The following is a 26,498-nucleotide window of genomic DNA, read 5'->3' as shown; positions in this document are numbered from 1 at the left end:
CGACTGCGGGGAGGGAACGAAGCCATTGTGTTTGAGACTATAGCGGACCCTTTTATGTGTTGATGCTATTCATGCGCCACTCGGCCACCGCTTCTTTTCTCCCCCGTGAATACCGATGACCTTGAAGGCTTTAGCGTAGACCCTCTACCTGGAAGTCAATCGCCCGATAACCTATGACGGCAAAGATACGTCTCAAACCGTATTGCTGAAAAAAAATCATTTCCACTAGCCCCACGCTTATGATCTAAATGATCTAAATTAACTCATTCTGTTAAGGAGACGAGATAAATTACTTCGGTAGGCCGGCCATCTGGACCCAATGACGAGTAATACTTTTGGCAATTGCACAGCAATGAATTTCGATTATTATATAAACAAAAAAGAAGATTTGAGGCAAGAAATAATATTAATATGCGTCAATTGGTAGAAATTACGTGTGTACTTAGCGCAAGTTCACGTTTTATCACGAGAGCGTTTAAAATTTTTGAATAGGCTACACTGCGTTGCAATGTTTCCCCGAGGAACGAATTTGCGCTATATCGAAATTGCGCTAATCGAAATTGCGCTATACGAGACATGGGTGTAGAGACTTTCTATGAGTGTTTTGTCCTATTTTGCAGTTTTTCATACGATAATTTTGGTTACACCAGCTTCATGATGGATTGACATCAACTGATGTTGATGAAGCCTCCCAGAGAGTTTTTCCTTTCTCTACTCTGTTTATTGCATTATTTAGAGTGTGAGTACAGAGTTTCTTCACCTTGGATGGGACGTGGCCGGCCAGAATGTGCTCTTCACTTATACGATATTCTACATCCTCTTCCCCAGGCTTCACCGCTCTCCCAATCCTCTCGGCAGCCTCCCTAATTCCATATGGAGCTGCAAATTCAAATAAAAAAATCTCTCAACACCAAAAGTAAAAACACCAGAAATTCAGAGAAGAGAAGAATGCATGATACAAGAGCTGGCCTGTGGTAGCATTCTGGCTGTCAACAAATACACTATTACTGGTCTATGCATTCCCATTTAAGGTGTTCCTCTTTCATTTGTCCACCACTAAAAATAAGGTCTTTCACAGACTTTTTTGAAGCACTTCCCAAAAAAAAATACATTATTCCTCCCTGAACGAGTATATGAACCAGAATCCTAATGGTGTTACCAACTCATGAAAAGACAGTAGCAACTTACACATTTTATTACGATGAACTTTTCTTCCCTGAAAAAACAATAGAATGGGGGAGATTTAGTTCACATCATAACTTAACTTTCTAGTGGTTAGGATGCCTGGCTCTAATTACCCGGGAGGTCCAGGCTTCCCCGCAAGGGAAATCTTAATTGACTGCCTTGGCGGAGGCAGAGTGAAAGCCTTGCTTGCTAATCCTGAGGTAGCAGGTTACCAAATTTAAATGCATCGTTCATGAGATTCACCATTTTAACTTCCATTTTGTGGTATATCACATCATTATTACAGGATTATTACTGGCACAGCATAGTTCTGTTTCTTCAAGTTTTTGTAGTCAGTATCGAACCGTGGCCAAAACAGAGCTAAAAGTAGATTCAGAAAATAAAAATATTAATCTTTTCTTCATACACATCTTACCGTTGTATTTTCATTGGTTTTGATTGGCTGTGAGGTAGAATAGTTTAGAATAAAGTTTAGTTCTTTGTTAAGTGAATACCAATGATTTTTGCTATCTCTTACCACCCTCATTAAAATTGGTGAAATGAGGTAAGCATAAACAACTGACATAGGAAGGGATTAATATGCCACCAAGACTTGATTGCCCTTGGTGGAAGCAGCCCTTAAAATCCTATGCTATCCCACTAGATCCTGACCATTTGCCTACTTCTCCACCTATTTGTGATGAGAAATCAATTAAGTCTTTAACAGATAAATTGATGACATCAACAACTCATGCCAAGTGAGTTGCCACTTCTCTGGCCTTACACATGGACTTTGTATGGTCCGTTGCAGTCGAAACTTTGGTTAGTGATTCCTTTTATCAATGAAAGATTATCATTAAATGAGTGAATGAATTTAATTCGATTGATGCCACCAATCCATGAAAAATTGGTAGCAATTTTGCATGTTTTTATTTTAAACAGGAGGATATGACTAAAGGAGAAGATAAATTTTTGTAGTAACATATCCTTCTGTTCCACCTACAGAATTCTTTCAATTAATCGTGGCTTCTGGTCTGATTGAATGATCCTGTTTTAAATATAATTCTAGCAGGCAGGATTTTAGTACTCAATACAAAAGATGATTTACAAGCATTAAATTCATAAGAGATAAATAATAAGCCTACAAAAAATTGTAATGCTTACGGTCTGTGATAATAGCGTCCAGGACAAGTGAGCTCTTCCAGAGGGGCAATGCACAGTCAGCCACAATGACATCCAGGTACTTGTCAAGGCAGCTATACTGCTCCATGTTAGCTTTAACACTCTCTCCTACTTCCCTCTTCTGAAAGTACATATAACATCACCTATAGGATCAGGTAAACAAAATAAGTAATACATACTAACAATAATCTTGTCATAATTCATCAAGCAACTTTAAGACTGTATATCTAGTCCTCTCAAAAAATTGACATAATATAGACATTCATATACATACAACCAAACCCTGGATCGGGAAAAACCCATCCAGATGAGATTCGAACCTGCCAACCCAGGATTAGCAAGCAACAAATATACCCTACCACCTCCAAGGCCAGCAAAAAGATTTCCCATAACAGAAATCAAACCTGGGCCTTCCTGTGAAGGCTAAGCAACCTAACCACTAGACAATACCGGAGGGCTACTAGTCTATTGAAGTAATAATGACTTTGCAATACTCCATACAATGTTTATTCACAAAACTGATTTCAGCACCAACTGTGCCATTCCAAGATACCTTTGATAATGGCACCGTAAGGGTATAAACAGATTAGGTAAATAAACATTGTGAGGATTATTACAACTTAATCATTATTACATTTATGATTACGGCAAAATTCTTCTAGGCTGAGCCACAGACTGAGTTCTTCTTGAATTATGGGTGAGTTAACTACCTAAAAATGTCTGTAATTCAGAGTTGCACATAACTAGGAATCCAATGAACAGCACAAAAAATAATTGAATTATGTATTAGCAAAACTTTGCCAAATATCTCTCCTAGGAACCAATCCTTTAATTTTTCCCTCGATTACATTCCTTATTATGAGTTCAGTTTTAAGGTACAAGCCCTGAAACACCCAACAGCACAAAGGTTCTTTTGATTCGCATGTCATGGCATTATTTTCCCTGCTACCATGGACGAGATACCACAACTTATCCCCATTTTCCAGAAGCTTTTGAAATTCCCTGACTTTCTTCAGACTACCATATCCTCACCGACCCAAAATAATAGTGATGGGTCGATCATGAACGATTCGATCAAAAAGATTGAATCACTAGGTGAATCAAATGACTCATGATTCATTTCGTTAAACAAGTCGATCATCAATCATCAATCACTCCGACTTCCGGTTTCATATCAATCATCTCGGTTTCCGGTTTGTTTCAAAATTTGGAACGATAGATGCTTGATCTCTTTTCCTCAGGGCAGAAATAGTTGTGAGAAAATTAAATACTATGTTATGAAGAACTGAATACTTGTGTAATCTTTTTCTTAAATGTTTTCCAGCAGTTATCAGTATTAATAACACCAATACACGTATAAGGAAAATATTAAGATGACTCCTGTAGGAGAACGTTAAGAAGTAGAAGTTAAAGCTGGTTACATTTTATTGTGTCGTTCATAAAATTATCCTGCAGATCAGATTCATGCATAGTGTGTGGTGTATTTTGTGTTATATTTTCATCAACTATAGTTAGAAATTATTTTATTAGTGTTAAGAAACTGAGGCAGTTTTGCCTTCCCAAATATTTTCATGACACTACTTCCTTCATTTTTGAAATCTAATTTACTCATCTAGGAATTCACAATAAAAATAGTATATGAAATGATAATATGGATAGCAATCAGCGTTACCAATGCTCTTCGCAGATGAGGCAGTATTTATTCGATTATTCAAAGTGATTTATTACATCCATTGATTGAGTCTTTTCGATCTTGATTCCTTTTGAGTCTTTTCGATCATGATTCCTTTTGAGTCTTTTCAATCATGACTCCTTTGAGTCTTTTCGATCTTGATTCCTTTGAGTCTTTTGATCTTGATTCATTTGAGTCTTTTCGATCAAAGTGATTGAATCAATTGATTGAATCACTTATGTGACTCGAGTCAAAATGATTGAATCACTAAAAAGATCGACTTTGCCCATCACTACAAAATAACCTTTGATTGATGCACTGAGAGAGTGCATTAAAGCCGTGTTTACACAATGATTTTATCAACGAAAGTACACATGCTCGGATGAATGCACAAAATTAGAACATCCTACTTCTTGGACATGCATTTTTGCATTATTGGGTGTTTACAGGATGCAACTTTTATGATGAATGCGTACACACAAGTACATACTCACACCAGGAAATGCACTGTGTGTACAAACCTTCAAGGCCGTTTACACGGGGCACGGAATTGCACAGGTTAGAGCTGCATTAATTTCTAAAATGGCGTGGAATTGCACAAATGTATGAACGAAATTAGAACAGGGGCTATTTTGCAGTCTCGCATCCACGCATTCTCGCATATTCCAGCAATTCACTGCTTCACACGACGCAATTTTGATTGCGCCTTCGCACGTACTTCAGATTGCGCAATTCCGTGTACCGTGTAAAACGGCCTTCAGAGTAACCTAAGAGTGCCTTAACAGTTTGGTGCTGCATTGACACTGCAACTCATGAGCCAATCCTATCCTAACTTGAGAACTGACAACATCATGTCACAAGCTTGCTACCATCATCACAGAAAAATCCATTCATGTTGGAAATCTTTGTGAGAACTAAAGGTAATCACCACCATGCTGCCAACACCGAGAACTGGTCCAAACAAAGGTATTACTACAAATTTAACTGAAAATAAGATATTTACCTCCATGAAGATACTCAGTACTAGAATAAAAACTCAATACGTATCTATTTAATCTTAGCTTTGCACTTCTCAATTCCTGGAACTCAATTTTAAATTTGTGGTGACCAATTCTAGCCATATAGACAATCATCGTGAATGAGAGTATGCAAACAATGCACCTGGAAGCTACTGCTATCAAATTTTTCCTCTTGACACCAATGTCTGGTACAAACAAATCACTACCCTGAGGATTTCCATTTGGTATTGGTAAACTGTAAGGTCAAATGTAAAAATAATCTGAAGTAGATATTCAAGGAGTTTAGAATGTACTTTATTTTATATTTTATTTCATTTTGAAGTTCTAAAGACTAAATAGTGAGACTTTCCCACATAAATCAGCAAAATGGTATCCCAAATTTTATTGCAATGGCTGAGGGGCACAAATTCTCATTGAAGTGGCCCTTCATCTGTTTAATACAACGTACACAGCATGGAAGCTCATCTCTGGCAACTATAGGGGCTTAAGTATTAATAAATTAATAGTACCACCAGGATGTGTCTCACTGAAGCTACACAATGCATTTGGGCCACTTTGAGTGCTGATGCTTGTTGCCTTTTATTTGTTACCAAAACGTAACAGTAAGAGCTGGGAAAGACAAAAATTGGCATTGGTATGGATTCCCATGGATTGGTATTGGCAGGGATTCTCATCATATCAACGCAATGCTGAGCTGTAAAGGCACAGTCACCTCTTGGAAAGGTAATTTCTGCCACCAAAAACCCATACAAGGCCAGCAAACTTTGCAAGGATACAAATAATACAGTAGTTACCTTTTGTGTAATACGAGATGGCCTTGTCTTCCCATGAAGCATGAGGAAATCGATGTCTGTTCCCAAAACAAATCCTCCAAATTGACCAGCAGCCACCAAGAGGGAACCTGAAATATGGAATATACAAATTGATGTTACATCTAAGATCCCTATCTTGCATCTCTCAATGCTACACAGATGCTAATAATGCAGGTTGCAGCAAGTTCTCCACAGATGGCGCTTTGCATTTGTTTACCACGTAATTCTACCAAAAGGAAGCACCTAAAGGGGGTGAGATGATGCAGAGGATACTCTAGCCCTAGAGGACTAATGGTAACAGGGGTTGGTGCCTTATTCCCGGAAGTTAGTGTACCTCACCCTGTCAGTAACAGTGGGCACTACAGTGCACCAACTCTATCATCAAATGCCAAATATTTATCTGCATTGTTCTATTCACAAATTCACTAAAGTATGCACAACTATAATATATATTAGGTCAAGAAATTTTAACCCAGAAGAAAACAACAGGGCCGACATTAAAATAATTAAAACTTTTTTCCACATAATACTAAATGCAACTGAGGCATTAAATAAATTGCAAAACTGAGCATATTTCAATTAATTCCTCCATTGACAGTTGTTTTACGATGATTAGTAGCAGAGATTTAGCAAGAATTCTTCAATGAAAAAAGACTCCATTACTTCAGTGAAAATGACTGCTTTTCTAAATTAACCCGCCGTGACTCGCGCGGGGTGTCCCAGGCACCCCAGCATCTTGTTTTGGTTAGAGTTCGTTTCGGGTCTAGTTTTATGGTCTCATCTTTTCAGTAGCTGAGTTTAGGGATATTTCCTAGCTGTCCTGGAAAATTGGTTAGTTTCTTTCCGTTTTCGGCCGAGATCAGACGCTTTTGTGAAGACAGTGCGCATCCCGTCGGAGCGAAATTTTCGAGTGTTGGTTTCATGCTTGAATGTGTGCCGTAAACTTTTTTGCGTTTACTTTTTTTTGTGTTCATTGGATCCTCTACTGAATACTGCCGCGAAGTATACTTCGTTCTTTTATTTGGTGAGTCTTTTCACTTACAATTATAAAATTTATCTTATTTTTACAATCATTATTTCGATACCTAATGCTTCATTACGTTTTATAAATTTTCAACGCTTATTTCACCATTATTTTTCGTTACTTCATTATTTCAAAGGAGACTATACGCAATATTTCTTTTATTTTTCCATTTTAGGGAAGAATTTCATCCCAAAATTCGTATAACTTTTTTCTCTTAGAAGTGATTGCTAGTGGGAAGCCTAGAAATTCTCTAGAGACCTCGAGGTAAGTTCATGTCATTTTCAATTTTTGATAAATGAAAAATTTAAATTTTAGGAATCACTGAAAATCATTCAGAATCTTATATAACCTATATTTTCCCTTAGATGACCTATTTACGATCAGAGAGGGACATAGAAACTGCTCTTCTGCTTTCCAGTGGACTATCCGAAGAGGAAGAATTTGATTCAGACACTGAATTCTCATCAGCTTCAGCACAGGAATCGGAGCACGACACATGTAGCGATCAGGACATCAGTGATTCAGAGACTGAGTATACAACTGTGACTAACGATAATTTTTTAACGGGCAAAGATCGAGTGACAAAATGGAGTACCTCTGAGCCACGACGTAATGTTCGAACACCAGTTCATAACATTGTATCTCAGGCAGCTGGCTTCAAGGGAAATAAGAATGATATAAATTCTCCGCTAGATTGCTTTGACATAATTTTTGATGAGAACATCTGTCACATAATTGTAAATAGTACAAATATCAAACTTGCAGAAAAGGTGCAAAATTATTCTCAAGAAAGAGATGCTAAGCCAACAGACGAATCTGAAATCAGATGTCTCATTGGCCTGCTTTTTTATTTAGGGGCAAACAAATCAGGTCGCCAGAACTTGAAAGATATGTGGGATCAAGATGGTTTGGGTGTGGAGATATTTAGGGCATCAATGAATTACCAGAGGTTTAAATTGCTGCTTCAATGTCTAAGATTTGATGACATCAGAGACAGAGAAAATAGGAGAAAAACTGATAAATTGGCTCCGATAAGAATGGTATTTGAAATGTTTATCCGTAAATTTGAACAATTGTACAACATCGGTGAGTTTGCTACAGTAGATGAGCAATTAGTTCCTTTTCGGGGTAGATGTTCTTTCCGCCAATATTTACCAAATAAACCCGCAAAGTACGGCATAAAAATATTTGCACTTGTAGATGCCACTGTGTATTACACGCAAAAAATGGAGGTTTACCTAGGTATTCAGCCAGATGGTCCTTTTAGAGTAGACAACAGCCCAAAGGAGGTTGTAAAAAGGATTGTCAGTCCAATTTTGGGAACGGGGAGGAACATTACAGTGGACAATTGGTTCATGAGAGTGCCACTTTTGGAAGATCTACTTCTAAGAAAACTTACTATTGTGGGGACCATTAGGAAGAATAAGGCAGAGCTTCCCCCTGAAATTGTTTTTGTCAAAAATAGAGATGAGTATAGTAGCATTTTTCTCTTCAGAAAAAATATGACTCTTGTGTCATATATTCCTAAAAAGAAGAAAAACGTCCTCATGATTTCGAGTATGCACAGCGATATTAGCATTGATCCGACCACAGGTGAGAAAAAAAACCGGAAATGATATCCTTTTACAACTCTACGAAAGGTGGTGTAGATACGGTAGATGAAATGTGCGCTACCTATAGTGTTGCCAGAAACACAAGGAGATGGCCTATGGTGGTTTTTTATCATTTGATGAATGCATTGGGCATCAATGCGTTCGTTATTTTCAGGAACTTACATCCTGAAATTAAGACAAATAGAAGAACATTCCTCCGAGAAATTGCTAAAGGCTTAACAAAACCTTTTATTGCCCAGAGAAGTACACAAAAAAATTTGCCAAAAGAATTTAGGAAAACGTTAGAGAAATACGGAGAGCCATCAATATCGGAGCCACAGGAAAAGCGGAGAAGAGGAAGTGGAAGGTGTGTAATTTGCCCCAGAGCCAAAGACATAAAAACTAAATTGTTTTGTGAAATTTGTGAAAGGAATATGTGTGCATCGCACATGTTGAAAGTATGTAGTGAGTGCTTGGAAAATATTAAAAAATAGTTTCATGAAGGAATTCGTGTAAATGATTTTTTCGTGTCATTCATCAGCCCTTCCAAATGTCAACTGAGGCTATACCAACTTGCTACAATTCGTAAATATTTTCTGTCTCATTTTAAACATAATAATATCTAAAGTTGATCAAAATGCAACTATCCCAAAGGAGCATATGAATATTGATCAATAATAGCGAGGATTTCGCAGGGAAATTTTTGTGGTAACTATCGTGATGTCCGCATGCACAAAGTAACGAAGACAAATCTTGTTTAGAGAAGTAAAAATTCATATTTGAATTGCCGAATGGAGAGCAAACTTCTCTTTTACTGGGATACAGAGACCGCCAGAACAAAAGGATTTATTGCAGGGTAAACCTCTCAGCAAAGAGAGTAGGGAAGACCTTCACCTAGATCCTTTCCGGCCTAAGCCCAAAACATTTCCGAAATCCGAATGACCCTGACTCAGCTGCGTACAAAGGAAAGAGAATCTTTCCCCCTCCGTCTACCGCCGCTTCATTTGTGAAACCTTTTTATTGCTTCCAGTCTTGGGTGCGTAGGGGGGTTTTCACACTTCTTGCTGCGGTATTTGCCATGCCCTGTCCTTCCCCAAGCCTGGCGTGAGTCATGACGAAAATTCGAGATAGTCGGTCATAACATGACATACAAGGGCACAATGAATGGCGTGAGTAAGAACCCGTGTAGGGGGTTCTTGTGCGTGAGAAATAAACAACGGAAGGAGTAGTCCAGATTTTCCGATCGTTGGTATAGTCTATCCAAACAGGGAAGGCGGGTAAGAGATTAGGCACCGCTCGAGGTCCAACCATAGCTTCCTACCTAATTTTTGGCTGACGGCAGGTACGCGGTTATCGTTGGGCCCTCGATCCATGCCAAATCTCTCACCCATCCTTCCTTATTTGAACAGACTACAGGTCCACCCTCGATTTCCGAAAAGATACAGCATTTCCCAGGCAAATTTGGAATTTATAGACTAGAAGATTATTCAGAATTTTCCCACTTGAAAGAGCCAGTGATTGAGATAAAATTCTTCAAAAATACTTTTCAGAATCATTATTAACAACTTAGAATACTATTTGATCGTTATAACAAATGTAAAAAACCCTAATCATCAAATCATTTCCATTAGCTCAAAAGCAGGCAAATCGCAAGACTCGCGGCCGGTTTTTCCATCAAATAATCAAAAATCAATTCATATAAAATATTGAAACGAAGTAACGTATAAAATTATTTAGCCAGGTAATGCAATTTGTTAATTTATGTGAACAAAATTATTATTGCTTTAATTAGAATACAGCCAATATGTAAGAATGTTTACAAATTGTATCAACGTCCGCATCTTTTGTACTTCAAATTCTTTTGAAAATTAACAAAATTACAACAAAATATTCCTATGCGACAATTATTCATATCAAACAAACAAATATTATCAGGAGTTATGAAAGGATAGGTAAATAGCAAAAATTAAGGCAAAATACAATTAAACAATTGAAAAAAGCGAAAAAAACGAGTGGGGTGTCAGAAACACCCCACGCGAGCTCTCACGTTCGTATTTAGGGCGCGAGTCACGGCGGGTTAAGGGCCTAAAGCTGCCAACTCCTACTCTTAAACAGCTTTCAAGAGCTTGAAAAAATCACATCCAGGCATACATTGTAATTGTACAGTTAAAAATTCACACAATGAATTTTTTGGGGCCAGAAATATCATGATTATGCAGTAGGGGGTTTTGCAGTATGAATGTCACATGCAAGTAGCATCCGTTCAGGGGCATCAAAGTATTCCTAATGTTTAGCAATAAAAGTCAAGTAAATTTCTGAATCTTGTTTCATTAACCACACAAAATTTTCAGACAAGACTGCTATAGCCATCTTGTACGTGAAAGGGTGAGTATGTATTAAAAATTTGTATTCCATTTTTAAATAGGACGAATTCAATTTTTAGTGAAAATATAAAATACTACACGAGGAAATACGGTAATAGAACAGATATTAGCGAATGTTACTGACCCCTACGCATGGTATCCAATTTTTATCGGAGGGTCAGTTTTCAGTGGTCATTAGCATGTCAAAATTGTCCAGAATAACTCAACACAACATCAAAGTAATAGAGCAGTCTATGCTACACAAACGTGAAATTATCAATACATTGTGTAATTGTACATAATAAAACAATAATGTCATATTCAGCGCATGCCTACCTAGTCAGATATTCACATCAAAAAGAATGAATTAGCAGTCCATTCAAAGTTCGCATGGTACTTTTGCCAGTGATTCATCTAAAAATAATTTTTTGTATGCATCTGAATTCAGTGATGTAGGGAGAGTAGTAGTGACTACTTTCGATGCAAAAAAGGGTAGAACACTGAACTTAAAGCATTTGTATAAAATCCTGCCAAATCTCCAAGGGCTCGTGTCATATATCGTTCTACTCTTTGTTTATTTCACTACAGCAATGAATAGGGTGGTTTCCTATTATTTTTTTATTGCTTTAATCGAAAGATTATTACTCCTGGAGTACGTATTTCACGCTTTTAGATTTTTAAATGACAACATCTATTTTTCGCGATTAAATGAAAAGTGAAAATTTTCAAGCGCGCGAAAACGAGACGCTTAAGTATGAATGTCGGGAAATATCTCCGTACGTCGTATTTCTGGTTCCCCCTCCCGCCCGGTGAGGTGACCTTGAGGCGAGGCTTAGCGCTGATACGTCGCAGGATGCTAGCGGATAGCTGAGTACCTTGCTGCATGGTAGCGCTTGGCTTAAAAAAGGTTTATTAATACCTTATCAAACGAAGAAAACTTTCCGAACTTAGCCAGTTTTAATAAGTGATTATTAAGACATGTTTCCCTGAGCTCTGTGCCTCATGCATGCATTGGTAACCTCAGACGATGTATAACTCCTATCCTCTCGTGTAGAAACTAGGTCCCTGTGACGTCATGCGGAGTGGAATCGCATGGGCGCCAATCTGGCCTTTTTCAAATGAGGATAAAATTTGACCCTTGCCATTCGTCTAAACCGGTATTTCAAAAACCAAATAATTTGTAAATTATGAATACACTAATGGTGGGTAACGAATCGCAATCAATGCCTTTCGTTTTCTTTGATGAAGGAAACTACCCTATTATTAAAACATTGTTAAAATATAAACGTTTAGCATCTCTGGTCATAAGAGTGAAAAAAAACACGCATTAAAACTATGAAAATGGCAAATAGTCTTCATCTTGTCACGGGAAAAACATTTAATTGGAGCATTTCATTTTATATGTTAGAGAGAGAACGTCATATTCCTATAACAAATAATTTTTTTATTAAAATTCACCCATTCTTTTTGATTTTTTAAATGGCCGAAAGGTAGATTTCAATTTCCCAGGTGTAAAAAAGAAAATTGCAGTTACGTATTCTATTTGTACAAAATATTTCTAAACTTTTCACGCAAGAAAATGTTTATACTGTTTCTCTTACTTAAACCAAAATGACAAAAATCGTCGTTTTGGTAGATTGCATTGCTGCAGGGCGATTTTCGTCTTTTTGGTTTACTTTAAATTTTATATTTGGTTTATTTTGGGTTTTTCACGTGTTCTTCTTCACTTTTTCGACCATAGAAGCTAAATATTTACGTTTAAAACATGTTTAATAATTCATTTTTGCAGTCGAATAAACAATGAGTAAAATGATATATGACACGAGCACATGGAGCTTAAGCAAGATTTTATAAAAATGCTTAAGGTTCATCGTTCTACCTTTTTGGCGCCGATGGTAATTTTCTCAAACGAAAGTATTTGAATTGGGAACTGTAAAAAAATTAACAATTTTCACTCACCAGTTCCAACAAATGGATCCAACACCAAATCACCTGGCATGACCTTCCCTTGGTTGGCCATTAGAATGGACAGCTGAGAGTCCATGCTTGTGTTTCCAATAAATCGGCGCTTCTTCAATGATAGTTTGCAAATTAAATCCCTGCTCCCATCACAGACCTAGAAATAAAATGAAAAAATATCCAATTAAGCAATACGCCGGCCTTGGTGGTAATAGAGTACATTCTCTGCCTGCAAAACCGAAGGCTGTACGTTCAAGTCTAACCTGGGTAACTAACTTCTATCAAGCGAATGGATGTTTTTGATACCGCTTTTGGAACAACTCATTTTACATTTACCTGCCAAAGGCCGTAGAGCTAATTTCCTCATATTCAGCCATGTTTTTTAAAGTCCATTCTTATCAGCCCCGCAATATAAAGGCCTAATAGAGCTGTTTACAGGGTGATGGATATAAAAAATATTGGCTCCTGCAGGCTTGATATATTTTGTAAATGTAGTACACGTACAATATTTAGTGGAAAGACATCATAATGCAAATAAAAAATATGGGAATGCATTTCCACTCACATTTTACAGGCGTATGAAGTGATGCCTTTTACGTCATCATCAAGCACACTGTGTACTTAGCAATGACATAAAATACAACTCATCATACACAAGTAAAAATTTATTTGAGAAGTGTCATTTTGATTTGCATCTTCTATTTGCCATAAAACAAGCTCAGAACACAGGAAAATAAATTACAGCCTATGCTCATGTCAACTCTTTGGTGCTCTTATACGGTGTAAATTAAAAGTAAATAAGATTGTTCAATGTGGCGGGACAGTAAATAAAAGCTGAAGCCAAATTGAAAAAATGACTTCTGAATTCCTAACAAAAAATGCCCAAAATTTTCAACATTTTTCATCACTCACTAAGCAACTAGCTCAATCAGTTTCCCACGCAGAACTTAATTCTACAAGAAGAACAAAACTTGGTTTGCCTCATGGTAACAAACAATAAGTCTGGGACAGCTGTCAATAAGCAAAAGTAATCAAATTTCATTAACAACCCCTATAATTTACAATTTTACAGTTTCAACAACAACTTGAGTCTATAAACACATCCATATCATTGTATCATAAGATACTCAACTATGTAAAGGCACAATAATAATTATTTGCACTCACCCAACGGCCAAAGAACAAGTCATAGGGCTTCTCTGGAATGTTGTTCGGCTCCATGCCATAATATTCTATGAGATGAAGAATAACATCTGGATCTGAAAGGTTTACTGGACCCTCTATAGGTAGGTAGCTAAATTCCTAATGGAAGACATTTTTAAGAATAGGAGAGGAGCACAAACCAGAAAATTAGACGTGACCAATTCCTATAAAAAATTCCCTGATCATGTCAAAAGTATCATTTCATTATCACTTACCTCTATTTTTTCCACTTTCTCTTTCTGACTGATTGTCTTGCAAAATGTCTCAACTGTCACTCGAAAGGACTTGTCCGCCGAAAAATAAGATGACGTCCTTTCAGATGGAAATGCTTTCATTTCTTCATGCAACCCTGCAAAAATAACCCTGTTAATGTTAAGGATGTTTCATTGTTAGTATTCAACAAGCTTAGAATTTCTAGCAGACAGATTTAGTATTTCACCTGAACCATCATTTGTTATCACACCACAGGTCATGGAATGAATAAAGAATAAGAGAATATGTATATGAGAATCTATACACTGGGAGGCACTGGTCACTGAAATAAACCAGCTTGAAAATGAACAGTTCTCTAAAACTCCCTGTTCGCTGTTCATGTCTGTACTGCACACGTGTGGCACATTCAGTCCCACAGGTATGCTCACCAAGAGACATTTTGAACTGCAGCTTACTTCAGCAAGTGCATTGTGGTTACAAAAGATGGCGGTTACGAGGCAGACCATCCAAGGCTGCTTGAAGTACACAATAGACGACCGAGCCCCTCCCCTTCCTTCTCTACCATTCCCCTCAGTCCATGAAAACGAATACTTTAACTGCGGAACGGTTTAAACCCCGTAATATTTTGAAAGGGCATTCAAAATATTAGGGCGTTCACTTTCCCAGGGCATTCAGTTTTCGGAGGCTGCTGGTTCCCTCCAGCCATTCAATTGGGATCTCGTGTTCATTTTGATTTTGTGTCCATTTGAACATTTGCACTCAATGAACAAGATGTGATGGCTCAGGTTCCCTGGCACTTCACGGGTCGATATCTGTTTGTCATTTTTGCTATGATTCAAAGTTAATTTAAACATTTGGTTAATTACTTCATTTTGACTAGTTATATTAATGCAAAAAATCTGTTTCAGCAAACAGAAAAGTTAAACAGAAATTGTTAGATTATGCTATATCCCCCATTAATTTTGACATTTAATTATTCGTGATGATATTAACTATAACTGGGTTAATCTATATTTTGCCCGGCGTTGCTCTAAGAGGTATGAACTGATGATTGTGGGAAACACAAATTTGGCTCCAGCTTTCCTCAAATGACTTGTTTGTAGGGTAATTAGACATCGAAGGGAAGAGTGTGAAGGAATCCTTCATACTCTTCCGGAGAAAGTCTACGGAGGCATATATCCATCATTTTTGAAGGAATGAAAAAAATGTTATGTATCTACAACGATTTAATTCGATGAGTCAAGGTTTTTTATGTCGCGACATTTTATGTATTATATTATGATCACTAAGCTTGATTGCAGAAAAATTTAAACCTTAAAGTGTTAACTCTTCCTTTGTTTTCCATGTTTCATTAATAAAATATGTTACAGAATTCCATGGCTGTAACATATTTTTACTATTTTTTTACATTCTACCTAAAGCACTAATTTAGCAATGAAACTGATTATTTCTCACCGTATAACACATACTATTACTGCCTGTTAATCGCATTGTTAGAGGGGATAGATACCTGACACAGGCTGTAACCAGGAAAAAAATTGATACCTCACAAAGGATTCTAAAAAAGAGATTCACAAATGATTTTTATGCTCAAGATATTTATAAAGAACAGCTGTACATACATAAAAGTCTAAGTTGCTCATAAGAGGAGCATGGAGGAGAAAACTATTCTGGTGCTAAATATGCAAATAACATCACATGCTGAGTTGATAACTATTAATTCTGCCTTATTCTACCAGTGGTTAGCAGATAATTTCTTGTACACGCAACGGAGTACCCAGGATCAAAACTAAAGGGGGGCAAGCCGTATTCGTTCAAGTTGTAACACAGAAAAGGTTATGAAACCAAAACAGCGCTTTATTATTTTTTCAATTATTTGGTCGGAAAAAATATTTTTATTTTTATTACATGTTTTATACTAATATCACTTTTCTTTGATCCAAAGAAAATTTTTCAAAACCTTATTTTTCAAACTAAATTTACTTATGCTTGTAGGAGGGGGCAGCTGCCTCCCTCTGCTGGGTACGCCCATATGCACACGGATATCCAAGTTAAGGTCCGGGACAGAATTTGCTTGAAATTACAATAACACACTTCACGAATCTTATGACACCACACTAAGCTTTCATACACAGTGGAACCCCGATCTATAATTCCCGCATTGATCGTTTCCCCGCATTCATCGTTCGCCGTTCTTGGTCCCAAATAAAGTCCCATAAAGACAATGTAATTTTTCCCCGCATCCATCGTTCCCCAAAGTATCATTTTCCCGCATTGATCGTTTGAAGACCGCAGTCCCGTCGTAAAATTTTCCCGCATCCATCATTTAACGAAAAGGAGACAAAGTGTTTACAACGTGTTATTTGTGGCTAATAATGACAGACACCCCCAGGAGATTGAAATACAGTAGGGAGAAGCTGAGTACCGTGGGATAGTTACATTAGTGCATTTCCCAAGATCCGCTATCCCACTCCATTGAGCATTAGCCTCCCTCCCCCTCTGAAGCTTTCCTCTTCTCCCTAACAAAAAAAAGGTCCCAGCTCGCGTAGGGATCGTATTATGAAGACCTTAGCTTCGAAAAAAATATCAAGGTGCAGGAGAACAATAGAATCGTGTTTCATGCTCTCCGATTCTCGCCCACTGAATTTTTTCAGCCTATGAATCACCTATTAGCCCAAAAGGTGTCTAAAAATGAATTTCAGCAATTGGTATTAAACTTTTATTGGATAGAAATATTAGTAATGTGCACGTAATTCCAAAAAGAATGATACCAAACACGACGTATTTCTAACGTTATTTAAGCATTTAAAGCAAGGAAATAGTTGGAATAAAACGATGGTTATTTCTGGCGAATCTTGATATCCTCACACTGATTGTGAGCTTATCGGCAGTTGATGCAGCATTTTTTTTTTCGAAATCAGGGCTTCAGGTTACAACTTACGAATTATGCTACAAGTCTCACTTGTCAGAGTTGCTAAGGAAGCGATGCGTTCTCATAATATTTTGTTTCTCCCTATTAGCAAACTGAATTCATCTGCTCATCTAGAGCTACGCTACTTATTGTTAGAAATGAGTGGGTAAGTTGCCTTCTCTATAGGACAAAAAATTTCATTGCGCAGTCATATGGTCATGCTTCACCCTCTGCAGTAAGCTCTGCTTACGCCGTACGCGATACCATTAGTGCCGAACTTCACCTCGTACGAGTGGTTCCGTACTTTCCAGGGTGAGTTGACCAGTGAATGTTTTCCGTGTGGGTTCAATCAAGTCCGGTTTCATTTTTAATGGTTTTATTTTTATTCGCCTTCGGACCATGGCCCTTCCGAAGAAACAAGTGAGAACTTTAAAAGATGGGCTGAAAATAATTGAAGACAAAGAAAAGAATTTGCGCTATAAGCACGTGAATATTGCAGAGCGCCTCGGGTTGTCTGCTAGCACATGACGGCAGGGGGTGGGGGTACAGCGAGATACCTGGTGAAAACAAGAAGTGGCATGAAGCCGAGGATCAGGTGGGCGTGCCACTGACGATTAATGCAACATTGTTAACGCTTTACACATCGCCTCAATCATATCAAAAATTAAATTGTTAGAAAGGAACATTTCAAGTAATTAACTATTTTTGGCCTTTTTGATCCATCTCGCAATCAATCACTGCATCGGCAAAAGCGGTTGTTTTAGGCATACCATGCACATTGCTCTCGTAAATACATGTACTTGAAATGCCATTTAAGTGGATGGTTAAGAATTTTTAAATCAGACAGAAATCCATAATAACAGTGAAAATGCCAAGTGCAGTGCAAACATTTTTAGCGAGGTGGCGTGTTCCTTTAGGATATTTGAAAGAGATATAACTCGAATCAACAATATGTTTCGATAAAGTTATAATAATCCTGTAATCAGCTAAAATTTTGTTTGAATCCTTTAATGAATATCATAATTCGCAAAAATCCAGAGTTTCCTGGGACATAGGCAACCTGGTCAAACATTCCCGCATCGATCGTTTTCCCGCATTCATCGTTTTTTTCATCCGTCCCCCTGAAAAACGATAGATCGAGGTTCCACTGTACTCTAAACACCCGATAAACAGTACTTTCTACCTGAATGATCCTAATTGTGTACCAGGAACAAATATTTTGAACTGCCCTTTTTACTCAACAAGATCAAAGTGAAAAGTTCTTCAAAATGACCTGTTTAACCCACCTCCAGTAGAAAATACTGCTGCACCCATTTTCACCTTTTTATCCAATACTGTGAACCGTTCAAATCTAGTGGCTGCTAATTTTCAGAAAAATGATTTTACTGACAAAAATTACCAACTAATTAACCTAAAAATTACAAAAAAAATAATCAAGTGGAATATAAATTAATATATTTCTTTTCCAAAACCAATATCATCTCTGACACTAAATATCAGTGGAAACAAATAAGTAAATAGTTATTAGTTGAGTACAAGAGAAGAAGCTATGGTGAAATATCAATAAAAATTTCATATTACCATCTCGTGTTTTGGCTCTTGCCCACAGCTCTACAGCACACCTCAAGCTCACGGAACGGCTGGCAAGAAGCTTCACAGACTCTTCTGATGGAAGCTCTGCAATAACATAAGGCTAAAACAGAAAAAAATGATGCATAGTTTAAGAAAAGAGTCCTGATTCTATTGATAACTTAGTTTTTTGGCCACTTATTTTAACGTGTTTATTAAGTGAACTTCTTGAGGGCAGTAATTAGTTGTCAATTAATTACTTGAATACTGTGCCTATGAACCGAAACTTTACAAATAAAAGCCAAATGTCAGGCAAGTTTGTCAGGCATTTGACTAAACCCTCATGAAATCATAAACCTAAATCCATAGGTAGATCAAAATATACAATGGAGTCCCTCAAATGACATTATAATCCATTAAAAGAATTTGGTGGATGAAAGGGAAAGATAAGTTATGACGAGGATAATATCTTCCTCATCTATCTATTTTCTCTTATATTTAAAACACAGTTAACTTGATTATCCAGCTCCCAATTATTCCGTTCATGGATTATCAAGACAATTTTTCATCTTGCTGAGCACTGAATTTAAAAGAATATTCTGAAGGCAAAAAAAATATAAAAAAGCTTAGTGTATCTCAATAAAATTCATCTAAATGTATTTGCATTTATCATAAATATTTTCCAGATTGTGGAGTAAATGTCCATTTTCATTACATCTTCATCATCATCTCAGGTCACGCCAATTTTTAATTGTATCCATAGGAAGAGCACATCCCAGAGATACAATCAACAAGCTCCAGCTGAGCAATTACTTTGTATATTTAAATCTTACTATGACTGTTGCAGCGCTCAGTCCGGCCACCTACCACAATCGTACTAGCTGCCGTTTGCCTTGTATGCATGGTGGGTAAGCAAGTTATGTAATTGTTTCTGAGGAAGCGGTAAAATACCGTTCCATTACAATAATGTATAACAATTTCATCAACCCTTGGGCTGCGGGAGTTCACGATTTTAGCTGCCAGCCAGTGACCCCCTGTGCAGGAGGCACCCCTGTAGGATGTTGCTTTTTTTTCTCGGATTTTTAATTTCTACTTCTTAAAATATGCAATGGGGTGCATAATGGATATCCTAAATTTTTCAGCCCAATTCTTTAACATTTAGAGGTCGCTCAAAGAGCATAAATGCAATAACATTCAATTTTCCCAATTTTAGGAAATAACATCATTCTCAGAGGCAATGCACAATTTTACAGCCCTTTAGTCCCGAAATTCACTCCATTTTAACGTCCGCTTAACAGTTTTCCAGGAATACAATACTTTTCCTCAAGTTACATCCCTTTAGCGATCCTTAGGGTGAGGGAATTTTGGGTAATGCCGCAGTCAGTGTGCAAAACGTTTAAAAACGTTCCTGCACTCTAAGAGTTAAATAAAACATGCTATCTAATGCCTTTTCTTTTTTATCGTTTCCCTGAATTTATTTCTCAAAAAAACAAGGTGCACATCTTACATGACGGCACATGGTAAGTGAGAATATCTTGATAGATGGCACACTGGGAGAAAAAAAAAGAGCAGACTTGGTAACCTCCACAGGATGGATGGATGGACTGTATGGATGCCAGACATCAGAACCCAATAGGACACCTGGAGAGCTGACAACAGCAGGTCAACCACATGTAAATTTCAAAGGCATCCATTGTATCGTTGTCACGACACAGCTATCACAGAGACTTATGATTAACCCTTTTACTGACAGCCCATTTCAGGTAGGATGTGCGAATACTGCCAAGCCGGAATAAGCAACATTTCAGATTTAAAAATTTTTCAGCTACTTAATTTTATTTAATGGGTCTAGATTTTTTTCCCAATTCTTAAGATATATATCTTATAGAAATCTTATAACCATAGATAGATTATGGGGATTTACATAAATTACAGCCGTTGAAAAGGCCACAATCACGAAAAAAAGGTGAAATAATTCGGGCCGATAAATCAGCCCCTGGCAGTTTTCACTCAACCAGCGAAGGCCGATATATCGGCCCGATGGCAGTAAAAGGGTTAACAAGAAGACCTAAATGCTGTCTTATTAAAACCTACACGTACAAAGCCTATGGCATCAACATAATCGACCCACTGATGTATGTCCTACATACACCCAAGGAAAACTTACAAGTGTCACATTGCTACGAAAATTATGCTTCTTTTAAGATTCATGATTAGCTGAAAACCATTTTCCAAATCTTCCATAACTTATTACAACACAAGACATCAATAGACACCCTGTTACCCAGGAATTTTTGCTCCTACAAATCAGAATTGCCGGCCTCGGAGGCAGCGGGGTAACGTTCTCGCCTGCCAAACAAGAGGTTGCGGGTTCGAGTCCCGCCTGGGTAGGTTTCCCCAGTCCAGGGCATGGTCGTTTGTGTACGTTTACTTGTTACATTTGTAGAACACCCCGGTGTAAAATGGCCAATAAGAGCTGTATCAGGTGGTTTGAGAATAAAATAAATAAAGAATAGTTAGGGAAGCAAAAGTCTTTTAAAAGTCCTGCGAGTAAAGGTGTACCAGTTACTTGAGGTAAGCAACGGATAGATTTTTATACTATGTTAAAATTAATCAGTCAATGATGTTTTCCCACCACACCAGTTTCCTTGATACCTTTTTTTTAGGATATGACCTAATACCAGCGTCCTAAGTTGATACTTGGCATATAACCGATTATTGTGAGGCTTAAACGTGTCAAGTGACAGCCTTTCTTGTGAAGTATTACATTTTGGACGCAAGGTATCGAAAACCTAAGCCTTCCCACAGGACGACTTCTTCACTACCACAATTCCAAAAAATGTGAACTTTCTTTCCATTTGGTAGTACAGTTTAGCAGCAGTAAAATTATAGACAATATCTCATGTAATGGGAACATCACTACATTTAAAAATTATTCTCAGATAAAAAAAGCACGGAACTTTCATCGAATTGTCCTCTCCCCGGAATAAACGTCTCTAACTTAGCAACTTGCATGACACAACAAACGTTGTTCACCACCGTGTAGTCTTTCTATCGATATCTTACTTCAGGGGCATTAGCCTCACATATTTCCATTTCCATTGCTTGACATGATAAATCTAACAATAGTAAAATCGCCAAAACATTGCACTCACTAGTGCTGATGGACCTTCCAACCACCGCAAGGGAATGTCGTACATGGACAGGATCGATTCCAGCTCCTGTTAAATGAAGGAAATAAATTATGCTGATAGTTATTTCTTTTACCAATATAATCATCTGCAAAATCACTTCAAAAAGTCCAGCTCACCGGAATACGAAAATTCACGTGTTCGTTAGCGAACCACAATAAATATCGCCTCCATAGATGCGTCATAATTATACTTTAAAAACTAACATAAACGAAAAAATAAAAGAGAAAATAATGCAAGGTATACACTTTTCAGAGAAACAAGGAGTTCATCGTCGCTTGAATTTGATGTAAAAACCATCCATGCCGACGTGATAACATTTCACTGTGGTTAAGCGCATCGAATTTTAAACGAATGGCGCCGAAAACGAATATTAAAGTTTCATTGATTGTTCGTTCAAAGCTTCCAAGCTATTCATTACAAGTAAAATTAATACAGGGAGTGCCAAATTTTAATTTTTATATCGATAAAATTAATGATACACGTCCAGCTCAAATGTTCACAAATCTTTTAAAAGGTCAATAATTTAACCCTGCCTCAAACTCATACATGATGGTTGATGAATCATAATCAAAGATATAACCTATTTCTTCAATATGAATTACCGCTAAGGTTAATACGTACGGAACCAACTGATAGATCATATATCTTCTTTCATGAGAATTCCTCAAGCCTCGTTCCTATAAAAATTTCAAGATACACCATTTCGTTTTCATTAGAATTTTTCCATAGAAAAATACACAAAACATGAGAAACAGATACTGTGATAAACAGAAATAGTGAAATGATCTAATAATACCCTCTGATAACTAGAAAGGGGCACGCCTCCCCCCCCCCCAGACGTTATGGTTAAAGGATAAGATTTTAAAATGACATTCATTATGTTTGTATTGTACCGCGTATTGCGGAGCCTCAGTCATTTAATTTCTTATTAATAACTTTCATATTAAAACAAAAAGAGAATATTTTGTTCCAAGTAGATTTCACTTAGTTCCGCAGTTCCCAGCTGATGATATCTGTCTCCAGGGCAATGCGCTAGTTTGATGTTTCAAGCAATACTTAGATCACATTTTTAATTAATTGGAGTCATGGCAAAAAGCTTGGAAAGGGGTTATGGAGTAGGAATATGGGATGGGTTAAGGGCACATTTAGCTAGGCGGTGTATGGGTTTTAATGGAGGTTGGAAGTTCCTGAGGTGTGCATTGTCAGTTTTGTCGTAAGAAAGGGAGAATTTTGATAGAGATGTTTTGAGTTTCATTGGAATGGGTGTAATGTTCAAGTCTTTTCAAATATATTGATTTCTAACGAATTACGGTGCACCAATTATTCTACGGATGATTTTATTATCTGTTGTTTGGATCTTCTTGAGATGTGTAGCAGCTGGGTGTAGCCGAACGTGTGAGGTGTAGCTGAGGAGCGGCTCTCATTATAGCAGCAAAATCAACACTCATGTACTGAGTAAAGAAAATAATTTAAACAACATTTCAATCTGGTAGATTCAATTCAATCTCATGAGGGTAAGGATTAAAATTTCAAAATTTATTTATAATATTCCACACCCCCAGACGTCCCTGAAATACTACCCCTGCATAGTACTGGCGCCCTCAGCAAATTCACAGCCTTAAAGGCCTGTTTACACGATACATTAACACGTACGAGTTAATGTACGTTTGTGTGAATGATTTTTGTGGACCGGAACGGAACATGTACGAATGCATGAACCAAATTAGAACAGGTTCTATTTTCTGTGCATGCATTCGCACAAGTTGGGTGGTTACACGGTGCATTTTGGCGTTCATTCTCGCGTTCATACATTTAGACATAAACCCGTACGTGTTAATGTACCATGTAAACAGGCCTTAAGAAGGGGTCCAGCATGGGCCTGACGTCGTGCCATTGTAAGGAGAAGAGTAGAGTATTCTCAACAAAATAGCTATCATTTCCACAGTATTACAAGAGCTCTCAATGTCCATCCCAAGAACCAAATGAAATGCCTGTAGTATACAGCCAGTTTCTTTATTGGTGATATAGCATGCACACTTACAGAAGGATTGAAGATATTTATGCAGATTAATGTAAAAAGGAAACTTTACTAAAGTAAAATCAAGGCACATCTAGTCTTGGATTTCATAGATAAAATATTTAATTGGATATTATAATACTTACACTTGACTTTTTCTATACATATATCAAACCTAAATTACTACTATAGTCACCCCAATGTTTCCAAATTGCCAAGTACACATTAAAATCAATCATTGCCAATTACCAGGACCTCCCAGACTGACTGGGCCACATAAAGTTGCCCATGCCATCCCAATCCAATTGCCACAAACTTCCATGGGCAGGAACTTTTCAGGACTCAACATTTTGAGAAAAAAAAAACAACTCTGCACATCTTATGACAGTTGGGTAATTCATAAACATTAATTAAAAGTTCAACTCTCAATGCCCACTTCTCGATTAAGACTTATCCTAATGAATTCCCATCATCCCCAGTACTACAGTATCATTGAGTCTGAGGTTGCAATGGAGCAGAAGGCACAGATGACAGAATTCGGGAGACTCCTCCAGTTTCATGCAGGGAAGGTGAAAGCCAAAAGTGGCAAATGGGTTTCTCCAAGATATACTAATTGAGGTGAGTCAACATGAGGCACTCATGGAAAAACTGAATGAGGAAAACAAATGCTACAGATTTCATCAAACGGCAGAGGTTAACCTTTTATACCATGGCATTAACAGGAGGCTGATACAAAAAAATTTAGTGCATTCCATGGATATCAACTTGGGATCCAAATAAAATATAATTATGAATTTCAAATCTAGGTTTGAATTCTTTTTCGAGGTTATTAAAAATAAATGTCAACACTTCCCTTTCCTGACTCTAGAGGGATTTCAATTTTTTTAGCAAGCAAAAACAATTCATTCATGAATAATACAATAATAGTTGTAATAAAAAAATGACTTTTACTGAAGCCTTAAATATGGTTTAAATGAAAACAATAGAAATTGAGTAGTACAGCTGTACATCAATAAGATTAAAAAAGGCATAGGAACCAGTAGCAGTTAACTGGCTTTTAACCATGACATATCCCATACCAAAATGACATAATTCATGGTACAAAAAAGCAGTAAGGTGTAATGCGACAAGATCCTCTAGAGAGCAGAGTGTGATCAAAATGCGCGTTATTCTAAAATCAAAAGTCATGACCCATGACTACCTGAGTTTGCAATGGACTCACCAGAGAGCAGCAAGCTCTGGCACTGATAGATGGGTCATGCCCCCACCTGAGTGAGGAAGAACTAAGCCCTGAAAGGTTATAAGTACATAAAATGTTGCCATGTTGATGTCCTTGGGGCTGAATGAAAAGCAGTACATCAGCAGATTACATAGAGCTGGGAATAGCTCCAAAATATTACTAGATAAATGAATACTCCTTCCAACAATATAAATTCATGTAAAAGGCTTCCTTTCTCCCCAGAAGTCACAGCAAAAACTGAGTATGCCTCTTACACATACTTATCCGCCTGCTCTAAATCAGTCACACATGAAGTGACGAGTGAAACCCATATTTTAAGAGTCAAAATCATGAGAAATGTATTTCCAGGCATGCCATTTAAAAAAAATCCCTGGGGGGGGAAGACTGCCTCAAATCCAATGTGAATGTTACAAAGAACTCAGGCCACAAATACGACAACTTTGGAAAAGTCATGGAAAAAAATTGCAGAAAGCCTGCAGTGTAATACCATAAGAATTCCATAGCCCAAATAACAGGCCAACAGGCTAATTTCAGGGTGTACTGAGTACACCCTTGTCAACATGAATTTCAAAAGTGACAAAATACCCAGGAGGTAAAATTTGCAAATACTTACCTTACCTACCCTGAAACTTTCAGGATATCCAAAACATTACAAGATCAATCACGAAAATAGACCAGTTGAGCTGATGATGAAATCTTAGAATACTTGAACCAAAAAAAAGCATAAGATCAGCCCTGAAAGGTCATATGAAATAAATAAAATAAAAATTAGGAGTTTAAAAGTAAGAAAGAGGAACACACAATGAGAATTATAAATATATCCTCAGAAGTAATAAGGCACTGACTTAATTCCCCATCTCAGCTTACAACAAAATAAGCAAGTAGGAAGGCAATATAGGGGGGGGGGAAGGAATATACAGCTTCAAGCTTAAATCAGAGGTTATCAGGACTAACACAGTCCACACCAACTCAAGTGAACATGCATTACCTGTGAACAGTTTAAGACCAATGGCACTATTTCACAATAACTGAATGGCTAACAAACACCAAACCTGGCAGATACGACAAATATACTGTGCATAAGTTTTTTCCTATCATTAAGTGACAATTTCAGAATGCACCAGACCTCAAGACAAATGAAATTTTCCTTTTAAAAAGTTTAACTATGTAAATAAAATAACTGCCGTTTTCATGCTAACTTTGAAGTCAAAATAAATTAATTCCATTTTAAATGGAAGATCAAAGAAATGTGACCATTTTTTGGGAATAGAATGAAGTGTGCTAAAAGCACTGATTGGGAGCAAATTGTTTTCAGCAAAAGAGAGGATAATGGTTCTCTCAGAGAAAACCGCAACCAAGGCATG

The 26,498-nt window shown here is 37.3% G+C and overlaps 1 protein-coding gene across 1 annotated transcript in view; it reads right to left on the bottom strand.

Moving 5' to 3' along the window:
* LOC124163610 (tRNA (guanine(10)-N2)-methyltransferase homolog) overlaps positions 1-22,204 on the bottom strand; it is a 36,733-nt gene extending 14,529 nt beyond the window's left edge. The window contains exons 1-9 of the mRNA XM_046540627.1: positions 21,994-22,204; positions 21,839-21,904; positions 18,696-18,807; positions 14,206-14,339; positions 13,955-14,089; positions 12,788-12,944; positions 5,832-5,938; positions 2,329-2,467; positions 761-879 (exon numbers count right to left, since the gene is read on the bottom strand). Of these exons, the coding sequence (XP_046396583.1) occupies positions 761-879; positions 2,329-2,467; positions 5,832-5,938; positions 12,788-12,944; positions 13,955-14,089; positions 14,206-14,339; positions 18,696-18,807; positions 21,839-21,904; positions 21,994-22,059 (1,035 nt within the window). The 5' untranslated portion in view covers positions 22,060-22,204. The remainder of the gene's footprint in view (positions 1-760; positions 880-2,328; positions 2,468-5,831; positions 5,939-12,787; positions 12,945-13,954; positions 14,090-14,205; positions 14,340-18,695; positions 18,808-21,838; positions 21,905-21,993) is intronic.
* Between the last annotated feature and the right edge of the window lie 4,294 nt (positions 22,205-26,498).

The sequence above is a fragment of the Ischnura elegans genome, chromosome 8 (assembly GCF_921293095.1).
Source record: "Ischnura elegans chromosome 8, ioIscEleg1.1, whole genome shotgun sequence".
Classification (NCBI taxonomy): domain Eukaryota; kingdom Metazoa; phylum Arthropoda; class Insecta; order Odonata; family Coenagrionidae; genus Ischnura; species Ischnura elegans.
This window is presented reverse-complemented; position numbering and strand designations above follow the sequence as displayed.